The sequence below is a fragment of the Centrocercus urophasianus genome, unplaced genomic scaffold (assembly GCF_019232065.1).
Source record: "Centrocercus urophasianus isolate 14NV4802_14NV808 unplaced genomic scaffold, USGS_Curo_1.0 seq_10, whole genome shotgun sequence".
Classification (NCBI taxonomy): domain Eukaryota; kingdom Metazoa; phylum Chordata; class Aves; order Galliformes; family Phasianidae; genus Centrocercus; species Centrocercus urophasianus.
In genome coordinates, this window is record NW_024884142.1 from 72,576,654 (window position 1) to 72,598,956 (window position 22,303).

Consider the following 22,303-nt stretch of genomic DNA (forward strand, 5'->3'; position numbering starts at 1 on the left):
GGACAGAGGCTTTTGTAAAAACTCGTTAGATAGATCAGTCTCTTTCTAAAAAAGACAAAACCTAAAGAAGAATCTTATTAATTTTCAGTAAAAAATGTATATTCGAACAATTGTATTATGTATATTGTAATAATTAGCATATTAATCTGCATAAATTATCCATACTTATGTCATGAGTTTGCTATAATTGCCAAAAGGTACTAATATTTTAATTTTCTTTTGATATTCTTGTACTCATTCACAGAATCATAGAATTGCTCAGGTTGGAAAAGACCTTAAAGATCGAGTCCAACCACAACCTAACCTAATCTTCTTTCAGTTCTTGACTCAGCTTTTACTGTAAAAGGAAACCCTACTTTTGATGTAGTTTTTTATCTGAGAAGGAGGAAAAAATACACACTATTGATGATGACCTATTAACTTGTTTTACCTTTCTGTTTTTGTAGAACATACAGATTTACTGGGTCCTTGTCCTGAAGATGAAGCCATCAGTCCTGGGGATGAGTGCATGGATGCAGTGTTAGATGAATCACTTCTTGAAACATGTCCCATTCAGTCTCCACTGCAAGTTTTTGCAGGGATGGGTGGATTGGCCCTAATTGCAGAGAGACTCCCTATGCTTTATCCTGATGTAATTCAGCAAGTAAGTGAAAAAATCAGTCTGGAAAAGCATGCTAATAATTTTTTGTTTGTTCGAGAACAGTATTTTCCCCATATTCCTATGTGGTTGAGTTTGAAATCTCCATTTTGAAATCTCAGCCAGGAGAGGAAACAACTTGAAAATACACAAGTGCATGACTCCTCAGCAGTACAGTTGTACATGCTGTTTCCCTAGACATCTTACAGTTTGCTTGAATAGCCATGTTCTTGTAAAACAAAAGCAGGAATTCAGTATTCTTCTTGCCTTACCTCTGTTAACTCCTAAGATACTTAGGAGGGTATGGTAGCAAAGAGTTGCTGTTGTGCTATAAAGCCATACTTACATATCATTTAATTATTCTCAGTGATCATTTTTTTGTGCTTAAATGAAATGCCATCTTCAGCGTGGACTATATAATTTTATTTTATATATTATAATTATAAATAATCTTATCTGAATTAATTTTATAATAATAGCATATGATTTTCATAGTAAATATGTTATTTATTTGTACATGTGTGCATCTCTGAGTATCATAATTACATATAGAATTTCTGTGGATAGGCTTTTTGAAAATGTCAGCAGTTGTGTTTGTGTGGAATTCTTTGGCTGCTTTTCTTGGTATGCAGGTCCTTATTATGAAAAAAAATCAGAAATAGCCCCAGAATTATTTGGTTGGTTGTGTTTCTTAACATTTTTTTAACTGATATACCTAATAAAAATAGTGAATATCTGTTCCCTGTGAAATAGGTTGATCATGACTGAAGGGTGCTGCTGAGTACCTTGACTGCAAAATTATGGCAGGAGTGGATAGCCTGTCATGAGATCAGGGTGATTAGTGTGAGTCATTTGTAAATAGCAGTGCAATTCAGGAAGAACACATTCGGTACTGGCAGCACGTTACATGGAAGTATAGTTTGTCTGAAAATGTTTTAGAGAGATCGCATGAAGCCTGTAGAACATCTCAAAGTTAAGGAAATGTGTTTGCGTAGGTGATTATGGAATTTGGAGATACTGTGAAATAGCATGTAGTCTGCATTGATACAGACAGATCTGTGTAATACTGCAACAGGCAAAAGTCAGCTTATGGCCATAAGAAATTTAATCCCTTTTTTCCCTTCTTTGAAGTCTTCTGGAAGTTCTGGGAAGTTATTTTCTTGAAATATGTTTTTCTTATTTGTGGTACGTTTAAATTTAAATACAGAATAAGAATTATTGTAAAAACAAAGCAAGTGCAGTAAAGCTAAATAGAAGATTCATGGTAAAGACTCTTGAATTCTTTAGACTCTTGCTTTTAATTTTACTCATATCTTGCTTTATTTTACTGATACTTGTCATTGTATTTAAATATTATAAAAGCTTGAAGCTTCTGTGATGTTAAATTTAGGAAGACATGAGTGACTGTACTGGGTTCATACGACCCTGTGTTTTTGGTAGTCCCTGATCCATGCATCTGTTAATAGTAGTATATTTAATGTGAATTTTAAAGATCTTTCATAAGATTTTGTGTCCTTCAGATCCTAATTGGCTGTATGGCTATCAGCTCTTTTAATTCTTGTTCTTGTTTAAGGTGAGCACTCCAGTTGTTACGTCAACCACACAGGAAAAGCAGAAGGACAGTGATCAGTTTGAATGGGTTACTATTGAACAATCAGGAGAATTGGTGTACGAAGCACCAGAAACAATTGCTGCAGAACCTCCACCGATCAAGTCAACAGTTCAGACTATGTCTCCCATACCTGCTCATTCTTTGGCTGCCTTTGGTTTATTTCTTCGTCTCCCGGGCTATGCTGAGGTGCTGCTAAAAGAACGGAAACATGCTCAGTGTCTGTTGAGATTGGTGTTGGGAGTTACAGATGATGGTGAAGGAAGTATGTGCTGCAATTATTACGTTTCTTTGTAGACCACAGCTAGATCATTTTACTTTAAATTATTTATACTGTAATATGTGTAGCAGGAAGTTAGAAATGGTTTGTGCAATTTGCTAGCACTGTCATAATCTCATCTCTGAATATGAAATTCTTCCTCATGAAGTTTCGTGACAATCATCAGTGTTCATATGCTTACATCTGGATGCTAGAGTAATTGTAAAACAACTACTGATTGAACTTAGAAATGACATTGTTAAAATGCCAGTGCACTTGGACAGAACTGTCTTGGGTAGTAGGATGTGCGCAACTATTTGAGGAAATGTTGGGTGCAGCCAAATTCAAAGTAGCATAGACAGAAGCAAAGCTAAAGCAGACGTAGGATAAACTCTTTGAGATTACATTAGAAGAAGAGAGGAGAATTTAAAGATTATTGCAACCAATTAGCTAAGAGTGAACTCTGTTGTAATAGTGTGAGTTCATAGGAATAAAGGGACTATTCTTAGACAAATGAACAAATGAGCATACAAATTCTTAGTCGTCAGTGTCCTTCCAACCTCAAATAATGCATATAGTTCTAGTATTGATTATTTCTCAATGTTTTTCAAAACAAAAGATGCTAGTACTTTCAGACTTCTTTCATTATGCCTTTGCAAACAATGCTGTTTTTCCATATGTTAACCACCTGCATTTTGTTTCAGTTCAGCAGTGTAAGTCTTGCTTACTGTCCTTTCTGTTTTATATTTTAGTTCTTGTATATTTAGATACAGGACAGTAGTGAGGAATACACTGCTTAACAAACAACTATGCAGTTTACTGGCTGATTACTCCAACCTGATTTAAATAGTAATTAACTAGAAGACTGCATACACTTAACTCTCATTTTTGTTTTCTTGAGCTGATTTCAGTCCTTCGCTTTTGCAAACAATTATAGATGCATTTTGTATAGAGAAAGAGGCCAACACAAAACTTGACCTTTTTTGATTGCTTTTCTTTCTTCTTGAGCGCATCTACTATCGCTATTGGAATACAGTTCCAGACACCATTTTCCTGATAGATGGGAGCTGTCTTTCATTTTCAGCCTAAAATTACTCATATCCAGTTTCGTGCCCAGTTATCATTGTACCTGCATTATTCTTTGTGGATAACTGTTCTTTCTCATGTACTTGATGACTGGAATTGTATTTCCTTTTAGCCTATGGTTTTGCTGGACTAAATAGTCAGTTTCTTCATTCTCCTAGCTAAAAGGGTGAATTCAGCTCTTTATCAAACACAGTATCAGTTTGCAGTAGTTTACACAAGTTCTCTGTATAAAGTATTAATGTTTTCCTTTGCTTTTGTAAATACATCTTTTAATACCCCTGTAATCCTTCTCACAAAATATGGAGATCTGCACTTAAAAATTCAGGGTTTATATGTTAAATATGGGTTGATTTGTCTGTGAAGGTAGATCTTGGGCACATGTTTAGATTTCTTTTTAATTTTATCTTTTCTCCATTGCCATTTGGGTACACCCACAGTTGTGGAAAACTGTCAGGGTAATTTTATGTAGGAAGATCCAGGTCAAATAATGTTTTGCATCCTTCTTTTTTCTTTACAAAGAGTAGCAAATAGACACAAACTGGTGCGTTTGTTTAGATATGTATACATACAAACACATAGCCAGATTTGTAATGTACTTCAGTAACTCTTCTGGATGATATAGCTGATAGACTCTTGAGGGAGAAAATAATATAAACGTCTTAAAATGAGAAGAAAACTTCTGAACGAAGTTGGCTATTTAGAAATATTTTCAGTGTTTAAATATCTGTGTTTTACATATACACTGTAGACATAATGTGAAATGCATTGTTAAATACACACAAAAAGAATAGAGACAGTTCCCAAATACATCTGTTGCATTTGGAGGTCGTTCCACTGTTTGTAATGTTTTTAATTTGCTTGTAATACAGACAGGTTAAATTTTTTAGATAGATTTACAAAATGTAAGCATGCAGCTCATGTAATTAAAATTATGCAAGTATTTCACCACGTATTCAACTTGAGTCACATCACAACTTGGATTGTGCGGTGGTTTAATTCATAATTTGATCACGAGTATAAAAAGCAAAAAACACATCGTGATACATTACAGCTGCTTGTCAGCTGAGCTGCTTTTTGTTGACCATCTGTGTGCTTTAACTCATTCTGCTTGCAAGGCTTGGAAAGAAAGAATTAGTCTGAACCAGCATCTTTCTCTTTTATTTAGAAGTATAACCTGCAGTGTAGTTAAATACAGAAAACACACATGATTATTAAAGAGTTAATTTTCCTCCCTGGAAATGGTGAATCAAATATTCTAACTTTTGATTTTAACGAAGTCCATAATGGAAGTAAAGAAATATTCTTCTGAAAAAATGTTCTTAAGAGAAATTTAATATTAGATAGCTTACCATAGCAGAATGCTTAAGTCCTTAGTATATTTCTGTATTGTTGTGTTGTGCAAATCGCTGCAAAGATTAACAGACAATATTGAACTACAGAAAGAAAATGTGACTTTCATTATTTTTTTAAATCCAGGTCATATCTTGCAGTCTCCTTCAGCAAATGTGCTTCCAACCCTTCCCTTCCATGTGTTGCGCACTTTGTTCAGCACTACACCATTGACTACTGATGATGGAGTGCTGCTTAGGCGAATGGCACTGGAAATTGGAGCTATACATCTTATCCTTGCTTGTCTGTCTGCTCTAAGCCACCATGCACCAAGAGTTCCCAATGCTAGTCCCAACCAGGCAGAGGTAAGTTTAGTAGCAGAACAATTGCAAAGTAACAGTTTTTGCTATAAAAAAGAAAATAATTCACCACTTTCATTAAAATTTAATTTCTACACAGTTGGCATTTGAATGAAGAAGAAAAATAATTATAAAATACTGAAGTGATTATACTTGCTTGTTGCATATAAGCATAGTAATCATAAAATTTAACCAACAAAGAAGGCTTATCATGAAGCATTAAGGTGTAATCAGTTTCTTTCACAGGATCATTTTTTTCAGTGTATGAGAGGCATGATAATGGAGGGTTGTTCTTTCTTTATTAATTATCATTCATTAGCATGACCTCATTACCTTATTTAGCATTCATCATCTAAACTCTACTAACTGCAAATTATTTCCTCTTAAAAGCTTATAAATGTAAATGAGTTGTGAAAATTAATGAATTAGTGGAGCAGTCTTTAATATTTCTACACTTTTCAGGATCCCAAGTGGATCTCCAAAATAAAACTTTTTCAAGGCGCTTACCTTACACTACCCTATATTCAGAATGTGCATCAACTGATTTTTTTTTTTAGGATTATGAGGTGCCATTTCTGCATGAGACTGCCTCAAAACATGCTTAAAATTAGTTGATGGCTTTCCCTCTCTTACTGTATGGCGGCAGAGACTTGTGTCACTCAGAAAAAGTTCTGGTGGCTAAATATGGCTAACTGCTGCTGAATATACGGCTGCCCATATTTTGGCAGCTTCTGATACTGGTGAGGGAGTTGAGGAAATAAGAGAGAAAACTACAGAAATATAGTTCACTTTATTGGCTAGTTAATTTTGAAGGGGATTTGAGATATTCTGCATCTAATTGAGTATCAGACTGATGACGAATGAATGTCTTAACATTACAGTAACTTTGATTAGAAAGTGCAGCCATTAATTCTGATCTCAGGTTGAGCTGTTCCATGACCCCTAAAACAGGTTGTTTCACACAATTCTTAGCTATCCAAGTGATAGGTGGAAACTTGAAAGAGGAGATCCACCAGACTCTTCACCAAAGCTTGTATTTCCATGGCAAGGAATTTGCCTTTAATTTTTCGTGAAATCCTCCTGAGCATTCATGTGTGGCAGTGTCTTCATGACAATAATCGCACAGCTGTTTCATCACCTCACCTCCAGCACTGGGTGCAGTTTGGGTGCCACAGCATGAAAAGGACGTAAACCTATTGAGAACGTCCAAAGGAGGGTTACAAAGATCCTCAAGAGTTTGGACAGCAAAGTGTGTGAGGGGTGGAGGAGAGGCAGAGGCCCCTGTATTCCTTCCTTTCATCCCTTCTTCTAATTGTTATTCAACTTGACTAGGAGTTAAATAGTAATAATTTCAGAGACTTATTGTTTAGCGTAATATTGATTACGTAACATTTTAATGTCTTTCATCATTTAAACAGTAACAGTATTTTAAATGATAACAAAAATGGACTTGCAGTTTTAGTTAAACCAAAGAATCACTTACAGCAATGTAGTGCTGACCTGTTCTGGAATTTTGTGGCAGGAGTATTCCTATTCACAGCTTCTGAGTTCACCTGGATCTTAATATCTTGATTATATTAATAAACTGAGATTACATTATTCTGCAGAATAAAGGCTTTTTAGATAATTGGTTGGTAAGGTAAAAATTATGAAATTATTATGATTTTTTTTTTTTCCTGTAATTTAGCCACAAGTATCAAGTACACACAACAGTGCTTCAACAGAAGAACAGCAGTTGTACTGGGCTAAGGGTACAGGCTTTGGAACGGGCTCCACAGCTTCAGGATGGGATGTTGAGCAAGCTTTGACTAAGCAAAGGCTAGAAGAAGAGCATGTGACCTGCCTTCTACAGGTGTGTAATGATGAAATTTTGATTAATCACAAGTGATTGAAATATTAGGGCCTAGGAAACAAAAATAGAATTTGTAATTTAGTCTGATAGAACAGTAATTATGGTACTTTGGGCAAAAAGAAAACCAAAACAAAACCGTTTACAACTGTGTATACGTCTCTGTACATGAAAAATTAAATATATTTTGAGTGAGGCAGTTTTCAAGCTTCACTAGGCTACTGCATAAAAAGGACACGGGGTAAGCATAGGTGACAGTTCTGAATAGACTGTAAACCAAAATGTTTTCTGGTATATTTCCCTGGAGCTGTCATACATCTCTGTGGCATTCAGTCAAAAGTAAAGACTGTCCATCAAAGAAAAGGGATAAGTAAGCAGACATTTTTTATGCAAAAGTCATGTTACCTATTCATTTTTCACTGTTTTTTTCTCTGCTTTAAGAAAGTGTCCAAAGCTGTTAGTGAAGTGTCCATGGATGTGTTGTATACCAGCAAAACAAAATCTCACTCAGACATATGGATAATGACATCTTGATTGTGTCTCTTAAATAGCAATATTAAATCAACAGTGAGCATCTAGATCTCAGTACTACCAATGCCTTTCAAATACCTTATATTAAGGACAAGATAGTCCCATTCAGTTAGGCCTTTTAAGTCCGATTGTGAAATGCAGCCAACCCCAGTTATCTTAGAGCAGTGTAAAAGAGAAACATTCTAGTCATCAAAAATTTCATTCACAGAACTGTCAGCTCAAATGTGTTAACTAACATTACAGCTGGGTAATGAGGTCGAATTCTGAAAATGTCCATGCCCTTGCTGATGAAGATATCGATTTGATGTAATCAGTTATTTCTGTCACTGTAGATTATAAGGCACAAGTATCACATCCTCTTACAGAAGCAAAACAAATCTGAAACAATTCTCTGAAGTGCAGAAGAGTTCAAAGCACCTGAATGACTCTTGGCAAGGCTTCTAGGCAATATTCTGTGTTATGCCATGCAGAGGTTTAGTTATAACTGTCAAAAGTCATGAGGAAGGGAGACGTTTGCATTGAGCAGTCAGCAATGGGAGGAAGAAATAAAAAAAACCCTTCAGCATTTTGCTAAAGATGTCAGTCAGTTTTATGATCAGTTCTCTGGAAGGATTGTTTTGGAAAGTTCTGTTGTATGGAGCGCTGGTAAAATAAGATGCTGCAGCAAAATACAGTGGGTAGTGGGGTTAGAGGGAAGAAGGAGAACAAAAGAAGGTCTTCAGCATCCATTAAGGGCCTGTGAACTCAGCAATAGCTGTAGTTGGGATGGCCCACGGTGGCTTCCCACCTTTTCTGAGTGTAGGGTTGCTCCTTGGTTACTGAAGCACAAGCACACACGTGAGCAGTTGTTCAGGGTTACTGACATGCTCATCACAAGTTACCTCATGTGCAACTGAAAGTTCCATCCAAAAGTAGATCACAAATAGCTTTTACAACATTGGCATTAAAAAAATGATAATTTTTAGCTATTGGCTGTTCTAAAGGGAATGGGATTGATCAGCAGCATATCTCAGCGGTGAACTTGCGATCTCCTCTTCTGAGTAATTCTAGCAGTCTTACCTGTGTTCACATTAGTTGATTTCTTGAAGTCATTCAGAATTAAAATAGTTATTTAATTTTATCGTTTGCCAAAATTGGATGATAATCTAGGAACTGAATAAAACTTCTAAGATATCTTTGGGACTGCTGAAATAAACATAAGTAATGAATTGGCAAAGTACCTTGCAAAGTATTATGGGATATTCCTTAAGGAGGAAAACCAAAGTTCTTTTGCCTAAAATGAATCGGTTTTGGTTAAATACTTTTCTTCATTTCAGGTTCTTGCCAGTTACATAAATCCTGCAGGGAGTGCATCAAATGGAGACCCTCAGACTAGCCATGAGGGTAGAGGACAGAACAGCAGCGCCTTGCCGTCCGTTCTCCTGGAGCTCCTCAGTCAGTCTTGCCTCATTCCAGCAATGTCATCATACCTCCGCAATGATTCAGGTAACGTGCCATTCTTTCCTTCTAGATCCAAGGTACTGAACTCTGTCAAATAAGCAGAATAAGAAAACAGTGCTGTATCTATCAGTAATGGCTTGTTCTGGCTACCGTCAATATGTTTGCTGTTTTAGAACTGTACTATTGAATGTTTATTCACTTCAGCCTTAGAAAACTAAATAACAGCATTCACCGAAATACTCTTTTGTTCTTAGTGCTTAAACTTAATTGCTTTAGAGTCTTTAAATTTGAAATTCAGTTCTTAAGCTGTTGAAATTAACATGAATATCATATTTCCATCTGAAAAATTCTGCTGATTACATAAAAGATCCATGGAGAAAGAGTGATTTATAGAAGACCAGGAATCTTTCTGTGAAGAAAATAATTAATTTTCTAAGAAAACTGAACAAGTATATGCCTGAAGTAGACAGATGTTGCAACTACTAAGTTCTAGAGTTGTTCTGTGTTTACTTTGAGCAGAACTTTTACTTTTGCATTTAGGAAATGCAAAACTCAGCCTCTTAAGTAAATTGCAACATTTTTTAAAAAAATGAACAATGAAATCATCAGAGTTGCTTTTTTAAGAAAAAACAAATGAGTTATGTGTTGCTGCAATACTACTGAGAGATGTTTTGATAGTTTTCATTCAGAAAACACTGCAGTTATCCAAGAAAGTTTCAAGCAGTGAGTAAGCAAATGCCTGTGTGGAAATAATGGTAAAAACATCAGATTGGGTTTGTGATCTCTGTTCAGTCTCACTAGATGACAGGTGTTAGTATAAAGTTATTGGTAGATGTGTTTTTTTCAGATAAATTTTACCCTTATGCTTTGGAACATAGACTTTGCCTTAGGCTAGATTTTCATTCAGATGCTTTGTAAAGATGGATTTAATCTGTAAACAGCAGAATATATTGTTCCAAATCTAAATGATTTGGTTTGGGGCCTGATTTGCCTTGTTGAAGTAACAGATAAATATGTAATCACATCACTGTAGCTCTTTTGGATGCCAGTTGTATTATGTATGATGTGAATTTCTTCAGTGTCATAGCTGCTTGGTGAATTGTGTGATACATTTTGTCTCCAGAGTTTAAAGAGAAATCATCTGTGTCTTAAGTGTCTACAAAACTACCCAGAACTAAAACAAAAACATGGCTCTTTCAGTATAGGCATTACATAATCTTATATGATGGAAGAAAAGTAGTTCAACGACTACTTTCAAACCCTACAGGGGCCTTACAATAAAAAATAAAAATACAAAGCTGTCCCTTGCCAGGCTGTAGACACCTCTCTCAATTTTGTAATGAATTTGTTGATCCTGTTTGGCACATATTGCAGTCAGGAAGATGAACTGGCTTATATGGTAGGCTCATTGCTGCAAATGAAAATCTAATGTAAAGAGATTTTTAAAAAGATGAAGTAAAACAAAGAAGAAAAGCAGTCTCTCTAACAGACCTTCATAAATTCTTCTGTTGTTGAGGTAGAAGGGAAAAGTCACTGAAAAACCTGGCAAAAATGCCCTTTTATCTAGAGGATGAAGCTGTTGGTTCAGAGTTATAAATGATTCGCAGCTCTTGAAATTGCTTTTTGCTGTTTTCTATTGGAAAACATATCTGTCTGTGTAAGTCACCTTTAACTGGAGAAGAACAGTCAGATAGTGATAGAAGAGATGAGATATGTGGCTAGTACAGAGATGTTTAGACAAGTTTGACTTTCAGGGACAATTTGTTTTCCCTAAGTACAAAGAAAAGAGCAGCCTCAGTGGAAAATATGAATTTTAGGTATCTTTTCCTTTGCTGGACTACTGCTATCATGATTGTCAGAGGATACTCAAATGTTACAGTTCTGAATTAGCAATTAGTCAAGTGGGAACAAAACAGATACTATTCATAAATGTGTGAGTGGCTCATAAAGCAACAGATAAACTCTATTAAAGCACAGCAAAACCTTTCTTTTTAGAGAAAAGCTGTTACCTACTCTCCTAATTCCAAATTCACAAAGATTGTTACTTTCATTGGAATTTAGAACTCAAAGATTGTGATGCTGAATACATTGATCTGAGCAATACAGTCTTAAGTGCTTCCTGCTGTATTTGTTCAGAAATGTATACCTGAAACTGTAATTAACAATGTTTTTCATTAATAAGAAAAAAAGCTGTGCAGGCTTGTATCAGTCAAGCTTGTCTTTGGAAACATAATAAGACACCAGTGTGAGAGGATGATGTGTGAGTAGGCTTGAATTCTGGAAAGAGTGTCTTTGCATCATGAATATTTGAGTCAGATGCATTTAATTTAAAAGCAGTCCCTGAAAACAGTTTGTCTTAATGATAGCCAGGCATAACTCCAATGCAGTAATTACTGTTTAGTGCAAAAGCAGACAATGCTCACATCAATGTGTATGAGTTGCAGGTGGTGCTGGGGTTCTTAGTATCACCAGCAGAGTGTCAGGAAACACCACTGAACCTGGCTGTTACAAGAGAGGTGGAAGTTTGGATGCTTTGGAGCAATGTTGAGCTCTGGTACAATGCTCATAAGATGGAAAAATTACCTTAAGCAATGTATTTATGGTTGGTAACTTTGATGGTTTATTTTCTTTAATTAAACTTCGAAGACCAGAGCAGTGTAGTAGAACAGACTTGACTCTTTCATCTTAGACCTTCTAATTTCTAAGTTCTGTAGGCTAAATTCTTATCTTTATTTCAGTAGGACTGAATGCTTACCCGGTAGAGGTAGGAAAAGGAACAGTATTATTGGTAAAGCTCATGAGCACAGTCTTCCAGTTTTCAAATGGGTATAACTTCTGCTATCAAATGTACTTTCATGTAAAAGAAGCAACTGATTGTATTTTTCCTGTAACATACTGGACTGAGAAATTAGAACACTGCATACAGAATGCTAATAGAGTGTTCCCAGGTTCTGGCACCTCATCAGTAACAAGCTGTTCTGAGCAAAATGCTGACAGAAAATAGCAAATTTCAGTATCTCTGTAACTTTCTGTAACCTGAATGGGTAATATTGGAACTAGTTAATACCTCCAGCATAAGAGTAACCTTTATTCTCTTGCCAGATTACAGATTTCACTGTAAATCATTTAAATAAATGATCTTCGCTTATTATCTCTGCCATACATGTAAAATTATGTGGAGAATATTTTCTATAAAGAAGTATACATGAGTGAAATGCTGGCTTTTCTTTGTCCCACTATTGCACATTAGGCTGATGTCACCATAGCCAAACAATATGGTGGGCATTTTGGTATTAGTGAGAATTTTGTGTATTATTTAGATATGTTTTGGTAGGTGCAGGTATGTTACATCCTGCAAAATTCTTGAACAGGCTCAGTACCAGAATATAAAATTTACCTTTATTGTGCTTAGAAATGTATCGAGGGTTTTTGTTGCTTTGAATATGTTTTGCCATTACCACTCAATTTCCCTGAAACGTATGCAGTCTGGATTTTTATCTGGGTTGTTCTAGATTAAAGTAACATTAATCAGCTGAGTAGTGCTCACATGGTTTCGAAACCTCACCTTGAAGCAGATCTTTACAAACCAAATCACTCTGTCACATTCTGCAGCTTCATGTGCTTCAGAGTAAGGTGATTGTAAAGCCCTTGAAAACTGCAAACTGACTACTTCCATTAATTTCTGTAATTGTTTTTTTTCGTGTCAAGAAGGAAGGTTTATCTGTCTATCAAGGACTTCTGCATATTATACAAGAGATCTCAGCACTAGGCAGAAGGAACAATATCTACTGTAATTCTCCCTGTTTCTTGAATATTTTTCCCATCTTTGTGTCATATCTTGTTATGGCATTACTATGACTTTGTTATATTTCATTTTATAAACAAAAATAAGTTTGTAGCACAGTGAGATTTTCCTATTACATTTATGTTTATTGCTAAAGAATTCATGTTTATGTTTGTAAAACTGATACAATTCTTAAGCTCTGTGCCATGGAATATCTAACATGTATTCATTACTGGGCACTTATGTGTATTTTGTGCCAAAATCTGTCATGGAAAACCTCTTTTCTGTTGTCTTTCATACAGCATGTTTAATTTGAAATTCTAATTTATTTTTAAGAATCTCTCAAATACGTGGAAAATTTTTCTCCTTCAGCAGTGTACCACAATAAAATTTGCTTCCAACAAGAAGTTTCCAACAAACACAATCATCAGGTACTAACAGGAGTACATGGCTATCTAGAAGGTCAGATTTTGCTGATAAAATAAGTTACTTGACTGGGAGACCTAGGCTCATGAAAACTAACAAAAGCCAATATTTAATAAGAAGGAGAGAAGAAAGCTCTACAATAGGTAGGTGGTTCTTCCTTAAAAATGCAGCTGTTCTAGCTGGTTCCTAAACTAATACCTAAGAAGTCCTGAGATGACATAACCTTGTTTAAACCCGGGAGAGAGATTTGTTTCCACCTCTTTCCTGGAAGACAAACTTCATGGCAAGTCACAGAATTGTACCTGAATTCTTTGCTTGAATTCCCAGGCATACAGGAAGCAGATGGTGATGTGATTTGAGCTGACATCTTGCAGCCACTTCTTTGCATGCTTACCTCTTGGCTCTTTTAGTCACCCCCCTCCTTTGGTGAAGAGAGAATCCATGTTATGTGGTCGGCATAGCTTGTGGTGTTAGATCCAGTCTTCCTTGGATTTGACTGCAGAAAACAAATGATGTGTTTCTGTGGGAGGGCTTTACTAAAGGCATTGTGTGTGCAGGATGTTGTACTTCGTAACAATCCAATTTTTGCTTTAAATGCATATTTTGTTATTTATCAAGTATGGGGACATCCTGGATATGTGAATTCATTAGCAGTTGGATTGTTCCAGCCTGCTGCCAAGTACCTCTTCTGGAAATTTTTGTATGCAGTACATAGTGTGGACAAATCTGCTGAAGGTGATCATACTGAGTTTGTTTTTCTGCCTCTTGATAGATCTTTGAGGCTTTATCTATTTCAGGCCTGCCTTCCTCATCTCAGAGCTTGAACTATACCAGCTTTTTACTGAGGCGTTTATTTTCTATTGATCATACGTCTCCTCTAGGCACTCTGTGGTGTTGCTTTGCTGTTTTAAGAGCAGTCCATTTCTACTGGACTGAGAAGGCTGAATACTTCTGGAATCTTGTGTTCCCTTATGGGTCTCAGAAGTTGGTACAATGAGTTCATTAAACTGTGTGCTAACATCTTTATTCCTCCACTGCTGAAGGTACTACTGCAGTGTCAACATTGAGTCGTCATGAAACTCTGCTTTTCCATAGATTTTTAACTATAAATAGTAAGAGGTGTTGCTGTTAAATTCTTTGTTTGAAATTCTTATGCATATATTTGATTAAAGGTGTAAACGCTGGCTCTATTGGATTGGAGCTAGTTAAGTAAAGTTAGATCTAAGTCTGCATGAGCACGGAGATGAAAATATTGTCATTTAAGAGAGGATATCAGACTTCTTTTTTGGAACGAAATACAACTCATGCTGGGGCAATCTTTGTGATAAAATTACCCAGTTACTTCTTTCAGAAAGTCAAAGCCTGTATGGTATGAAAAACCAGAAAGTTCAATGGCAGTTTAGGTAGACAGTATACAATTATCCAAACTTAAAAATGCCTCTAGTTTTCATTAATGTTAATGAACTCGTTCACTGGTAAAGGAATGATGCTGGACCTCCTCCATGGATGGTTCTAACTTTGGGCGGGCTCTTTACCTAATGTGCTGTTGAAGTGCCTTACAAAGTGAGAAGTGTGGTATCACACCCCAACGTTGGTGTACTGGTCAAGTCACGGTTTGGAGAAGATAGTTATGCACTGAAATGACATGAAATGAAAGTGTTTATTGATTTCACAGAATTGACAAGCTTAAAATAACTTCAGGATCAAAATAAACAGTTTCTATCTGAATTTTCCTTTCTGTTAGTTTCCAGGTTCATGTAACTTGTTAATTTAAGCCCCATCACACAACTATGTTTTATGAGATTAATGTGATGATGCCCATAAATATACTAATATAAGTAATACATTGAAAGAAAGAAAGAGTACTGCCTACGTCCTATAGTCCTAAGTAGAAATGAATAAGCTACATGATTTCTTTTCAGTACAGCTGAGCCTTACAGAATGCTCTGAAAATTAGTATACAATACCAGAGAATTGCTATAGAATACAGATAGTGGTAAGTTTTCTTGTCTGCATGTTTTCTTCCAGTGCAGCCTCAGCTCTATTTATCATTTCTTCTAGATTAGCCGGTATTGACTCAGAGTAGCAAAATCAGAATATGCCATCTTCCACCTCTTTCTTCTGTAAATGACTGCCTTACAGTGTCATTTCTGTAACTGATTGAAATATCAGTGCCAAATTCTTTCTATCGTAGATCCCTGACCTTGTTTTATGTACATATTGTTAAGACATGACTTTTGAAGGCTCCCTTGGTTAAGCAGTTAGGAGGTTCTGTACAGTAATGAGCTGATCTACATGAGGTTCTGCTTATTTGCTGTGTGTAATTTTGCCATGTGTGTAGTTTTGCCATGCTGATTTTCAGAAACACAGCTGTCCTGTTCTTCATGTGGCACATGTAATACTCAGAATGGTACTTTTTAAAATCAGTTCCACACCCCTTCTTTCTATTTGTACATGAGTTTTCTCAATTATGGTTTTTAATCCTCAGCTCTCAATAGTAGCTTTTCTTTTAGAAGAAATACATAGAGTATATTCATGTATAAAAGAAACTTTGATAACCTTAGATTGTCTGCAGATTTGGATTAAATTCAAAAACATACATAAAAATAAAATAAAAAAAGCATACATGAAAACAGTTTAATGGATTTCAGTAAAGTAACGGTGCGTTCCATGAAGTACTCACGGGAGTTGCAGTTCTGGGCCTAAGCCATTCAGAAAGGGAAGGACTTGGTCCAGAGAGAGTATATTCTTCTGGGAAATGATATTGAAGCTATTTTCCATACAACACCATGCATTCTTTTTTATCTTACCTGAAAATAAGCATCAGGTAAAACTATGAAGTTGTATTTTACTTGCACTAAACACATTCTGAAGATGGTAATATGGAAAATGTAGTTTCTGGTATTTATTTTTCCTTTGGAGAATATGTGTCAAAGTATTGTAATTTTTAATATTTCTTAAAAGAAGTACTAAAACTCTCATTTATTTTTTCACACCACTTAAAAGGAGTTTTAATTAGAAAAGCACATTGTCAGTATAGCATGATTTCAAATACAGATTCAGTAAAGGCAATAGAACCTAAGTTTTTTCAGCTTTCCACAATACTAACAAAAATGCTGCAGAATATAGTCAGTCAATAGTTAAAATTTTACTTAGAATATTACAATTTTTGGTATAACACTGTTCCTTTTTCCACACTTATTGCACATCTGTTTAGATTTTAAGCCTAAATTATGGTGATCTAGAAATAAAACCCTTTTGTCTGTTTTCTGGTCTATGAAGAGACAGACTGCACAAAACTACAGTAAGCATCATGGGACTTGCTTATATATATCTTCATGTATTTAGTAATCTCTTTCTGTGTTCTGGTTGTTTCCACTGTTTTTCTGTTTATATTTTTTGTGCCTTGCACATTTGTTGTCAATAAAACAGTGCCACCTCAGGTTACATTATTTGGGTTTAATCTCTCATCCATGAGAAACTGAATATTGTCTGTCTTGATTTACATAATGTAGCACCCTACCTGGGCTCACAGATGCATTTAGCAGTTGTTGCAGTGCCCTTAGCCAGACACTTCGCTCTGGAATGTTTTTGATAATCTTTTCAGACTGTGAGTTTTCTTGCTTTAAATTTAGAAATCATCCTTACCATCGCTGGTCTTTGCACTGTGTGCTATGCAATTGGTGTTCAAAAATGCCATCAAAGTGTAGTGTAGATGTACACAAAAACAATAACGAATAAATTGAGCACAGTTCCAATAATTCCAAGCAGTGCTAGAATAGATTCTTCTTTCTCCTCCTTCTCCTCTCGCCTTTTTACATCCTCCAGTGTTGTGATGGCAGAGGTCCCCATTTTTCCTGCAAATTTCTTCACCAGTATTCTGGCAGCTAGCTAGAGGAAAGAAAGCAAATGGTAAATCTGGTCTGACAGATGTGCAAGCTCTCATCTTTTTAAATGTAGTTCTGTGCTTTACAATTTTTTTTCTCATTTCTACATTTATTGAGTTGTATTCATCTTTTCTTTTTGTATGAACATGTAGATGGTAGAAATAGATGCAGATTGGATAGAAGGAGTGAAAAACAGCTTGATGCTTCAAATTTAATTAATGTGCCTTATTATAAAAGAAATGTAAAATGTGTCTAAAGCCAGCTAATTTGTTTCCTCACGTAACATCAAATCGACGAACGCAGGTATGGAGGCATTGTCAAATGCTCTGAAATGCCCGGAGAGATTCTGTGAATTTTCAGCGGCTGTTAAATAATTTAACTGTCACAGTACAGAAACAGTTGAAAATGTTCATGTCTGCTGTTGCCCAGCATGGATAATGTGCCTCCTTAACACAGTACAGCAGTCTTTTTTTTTGAGCAGTGAGCCGTAAGTAGGCGATTGCAGGTGAGATCTCATCCTTTTACTTGTTTAATACATCAGCTTTTGGACATACATGCAACAGTAAACATTGAACAGAAGATGTCTGTCTCTCCAAATATAAAGGTTATTACTATTCTGGATGCTTATTGCTGCAGTATGCCAAAGGACAGCAGTGCTTTCACAGCAGCAACGTTCTGTGCAGTTTAAAGACTTGAGATAGAGACTTACAGACATATGTATGATTTATTACCTATTTTTGTTGCGAAAGTGAGGTTGACAGCCTGTCTCTATTACTTAGCTGTTCTTGCACTCTTAATTTACAGCCTAATATCTTCTAGAAACACATTCCCTGTAAGATTATGTTCTCCGGTGGCTGGGATGTTTATATCGTACATAATCTGCTATGCTGTTTTAGCCGTATTGATCAGAAATTTCATGTCTTAAACTGAAATTTGATTGGGCTTTTTACTAGTTCAGATAACCTACATTTATTGAAGATTTGCAGTCACATTTTATAGTGCTACAGCATTTTTCTCTCTTGGCAAGCATCTTTAATCATTGATGATGAATGTATTTTGCTGAGTCTAATTAAAGCCATCAGCTCAGAGCACATCTCCCAGAAAGGTAAAATAAGATGATGTTTCTTACCCTACATTGTATCAGGAATAAAATGTCATCAGACATGCTTCTTACTCGTCGATTCGGTGATAAGCCAGGCTTTTATCTTCATGAAGGGGCTGCTCTCCTCGCTCAGATAGACCCAGCACGAGCACGGACAGTTCCTTGATGAAGAAGTTTAACGGTGAGGGGAATAACATTACAGAAGCTTCCCTCGGTGATCCACCAGCATTGAGGGTAGTCGAAAAACCCTTCTGGTAATGATCCTTGCTGTTGACTAATTCTCATTAAAATGAGGATTTTTTTTTCCTTGGATGATGTAGAGCAACAAAATGTATGCCGTTTGGTTTTGCCTTGGAAAAAAAAAAATGAGCAGCTCCTGTTTTATTCAATGATATTTAGTCATTTATTAAGATTTCCGACCCCCCCCCCCACCACCACCACCAGCCTGTGATTTACGCTCTGTGGCAGCCGCCTGAAGAGGCTTTCTCACGTTGACGTGCCGTAATTCCAAATGCAGCAAACTACGTGCAGCCACGCTCCGTAATTTTAGTCCAGACTGAGGAGGGATGCAAGGAAGTCTGTGCTGCTTGCGGCCGTGTCAGCGCTGCCACACACCTGCGCTCAGAGGCTCTGGAAATAATTCCAAGGTATTCTTCGGAGCACTGCAGGACTTAAGCAGACAGATCTGAGGGGAGGAATGACGGCGGCTCCAGTCGCACACTGTGGCGAGCTGTGACATTGATTAAACATGCACTTGGCACTTGCTGAATAAAGAAGGAGCTACGAACCACCCTTGCAGACAGCGAGTTGCATAACAATGTGCGATGGCTCCGCTGCTTCATTGTCAGGCCGGGCACATTTTCATCTTGCAACAGCAGAGAAAGTGTGCGGCGTGGGGAGGAGTGCGGCTAACTGTACTTCGGGGGGTGCTGATGGAGTGCTGTGAGACAAGTAGTGGCATTAAGGCATTCGAGCTGAAACTGTGTTTCTGCCTGTTGTCTTTTTATGCTTTGTTTGACAGGCAATCGTTTCTAAGGGAAATACTGACGCTCATAACGTTTTTGTACTCACCACCAGAGGAATGCAGGTTAGGGTGTAATTAGTGAAAGCACAGACTTAGAGAAAAATATTCCTGTTTGCCTTTCAGAGGAGGCAGTGCCCCTGATTCCTCCTAGGTAGATGACAGAGGTGTTTTCTGCCTGTGCCAGTGCAGGGGAGGGGGCAGCTCGCTTCTTCCCAACCTCTTCAGAGGAAAACCGACGACAACGAGAAACCTCCACCACTTTCTAGAACAGCATAGTTCAGAAGTAACAACGAATTGATTGAAATTCATTTTTCAATAATCTTTTTGTGAAGTGTTTAAAGAAAGCAAGAGGGTAAAATCATCACTTTAAATACTTCAAATTTAAAATTGTTTTACACATTAAGTATTTTGTCTCATTTTTCTGAAGTGTTAAAGTACATTTTTTTTTTACTTCATAGATGATTGGCAACACCCAGTATTTTCAGTGTGCATTATTCAATGGTGACTGCCATGTTTGAAGTACAATGCACTGTGTATGGTGCTGGTACTTGATTTGTCCTTATGCTGAGCTTAGTGTTGACTCGGTGCAGTTGTTTGGCTCTAGAAGAATGGTACAAAGAATTAGTTTTAATCTGTCCAGCACTGCTTCCCTAAAATATATTATAGTGTGAACATGCAGGCTTTCACTTTAAGCTCTCTGTGTTCTGAAAAGGCTGCTGCAACTTCAGTTTTCTTGGAATGGTTTCCTGTCGATGCATCTCAAAGTTCTGTGTGTTTAGATCTGCTTGGATACAGAGATGGGAAAAATGCCACCTGTGTATTCTGACCGTTCCCACTTAATGGTAACCTAATATTCAAGCCATCATACCATATTAACCTTCACATGTTAAAACCTGAACTCTTTGTGAAAGGAGATAAATTGTGCAATGTGTGTCTTCTATTTAACGATAAATGATGTACTTGGAGGGTAAGAATCCATCACCTTGTCGATTTAACGCAACTTGATTTAAAGGATTCAAGGCCAGCAGAAGAATTTCTTGCAGTGTTGTTGAGTATAAATGGTGACAATAAAGTAAATTTAGCAGCTGCACTACAAATAGATGGCTAATTAAGATGTACCCACAGAGAGCAGCAAAAGGACCTGCTAAGTATTTCTTGGCCTGGTTATAGCTGTGGTTGAGCTCTTGCATCAGCCTGCTGTCATGAGCCACGTGAGCAGCTGATAGTACAGGAGCTACATGAACCCAGGGAAACAAATCTCTGGGGGCTCCCTCTGCACACAATGGAGGGGGAGCAACAGCTCTTGCACGCCATGATTCAGATCCGCCCTTTGCATCAGCCTTGGTGTGATAATCCATCCTTCCTCTGCAGTAGTATGTGCGGCTGGGCAGGTGTGCTGAAGTTTGGAGAACACACCGAGCGCAGCACAGTGAGAGGGATGGGGCAGCGACAGTGGAGAAGAGTTCTTGTCTGTAGGGGAGAAGAAAAAAATAAAAAGATTGTCAATCCTAACATTTCTTAATTACAGGAAGCTTGAGGAGTTCATCTGTGTTGGGTGGAAGCTGATATTTACTAATACCAAACTCCTTTATAACCACAACACATCTTCAATATGAAGAGAAAATTCCATGTGAGATTTTTCACATTTTTACATCTTAAGTGAATAATATGGGGTCATTTTGAAAAGACCTTGATTTCTGCATAATGTTTTGTATGAAAAATTAGGGAGATATTTTATATTTTGCATAAAATAGTCTTAGAGTTGGCACATCTTATACACATCAGTAATAAAAGCACTTGTTTTGTTGTGGATGTGAAAAGGTTATGTGCTATTTGGTTTTGGTATCCAGAAATGCACTAAGTGTAATTCCATTTTTTCCATCTAGGCCAACCTTTCAAGCATTTAGTAAGACTTTGGCAAGTCATTGGCAACTAATTTGTGTAGCATCCCAAGAGCAGAGCGAGCAATTTCTGTTGATTAGAGGTCGTTCTGTTCATTACTGCTGGTGTCTGAGCATTTGTATTGCATGGAAATAGTCCTGACCAATACAAATATATGTCATATTTTACAGATATTCATATTTCAAGCAAGAGTTGCCAAGTTATCTTGTAAAAACTCAGTGGTATAAATACAATGATACACAGTTTCAGTCCGTAAATGATCATTATCCTGCTTTGTGCTACAGCTGTGAGTAATGTGTTATACCCATAGCATCACACTTACAAAACAGACAAGTACTCTTAGCCAAGGTGTAAGTTTGATTTTTTTTCCTCATGCGTTTTTATGAATGTATATAATTTTGATTTTAATGTACCCTAACATTATCGTGTGTGTTTTATTTTTGTTACAATCTGCATATTCTGAGTGAGGTATTCATGCCCTATAGAGAATGAATGCTCTGGAGAAGATTGCACGTTAAAGGAGAATGTAAATAAAGATTTGAAGGGGATAATATGAAGAAAAGCATAAAGGATTGTCTAGACTTAAAAGTCTATTTAAGACACTGTAATGTGATCCAGAGGATCACTCATACATCATTTATGTATGAAGATTATTTCCCCTTGTATTTGTTCTGCATTTTCCCTAAAATGCAGGAAAATGCATCCTGTAGGTTATACACTCTAGTTTTCTTCTGTGACAACTTCCACAAACATCTGTTTGAGATCTGACACTGTTTCAGTTTGAATTGCAGTACAATAGAGAAAAGCTGTGTCTGTTGGGAGATGCAGTGATAAAGATGAACCAGTTTGCTTAGTGTAACCAAGAAGCAGATGTCCATGCCCTTTCCTCCTCCTTTGTAAGGCTTTTGGTATTTTATTCTCATGAGATCTAAACACGGCTACTGGTTTGTTATTTTTTTTTGGGGGGGGGGCGCGCAGGGAGAGTGAGAGTTGGTTATGAGCGTATGAGCGCCTTACTTATTTTTTCTGACATAGGTAATGTGTGATGCCTTTGAGTCCGCAGTGATGGCATGGTTAGT

General features: G+C 36.7%; 1 protein-coding gene across 6 annotated transcripts in view; it reads left to right on the plus strand.

Moving 5' to 3' along the window:
- The window catches only part of BIRC6 (baculoviral IAP repeat containing 6), a 169,817-nt gene that overhangs the window by 107,213 nt on the left and 40,301 nt on the right, over positions 1 to 22,303 (plus strand). For all 6 annotated transcript variants that reach the window (XM_042812417.1, XM_042812440.1, XM_042812432.1 and 3 more), the window contains exons 61-65: positions 447 to 643; positions 2,211 to 2,511; positions 5,068 to 5,285; positions 6,967 to 7,131; positions 8,976 to 9,144. In XM_042812417.1, the coding sequence (XP_042668351.1) occupies positions 447 to 643; positions 2,211 to 2,511; positions 5,068 to 5,285; positions 6,967 to 7,131; positions 8,976 to 9,144 (1,050 nt within the window). The remainder of the gene's footprint in view (positions 1 to 446; positions 644 to 2,210; positions 2,512 to 5,067; positions 5,286 to 6,966; positions 7,132 to 8,975; positions 9,145 to 22,303) is intronic.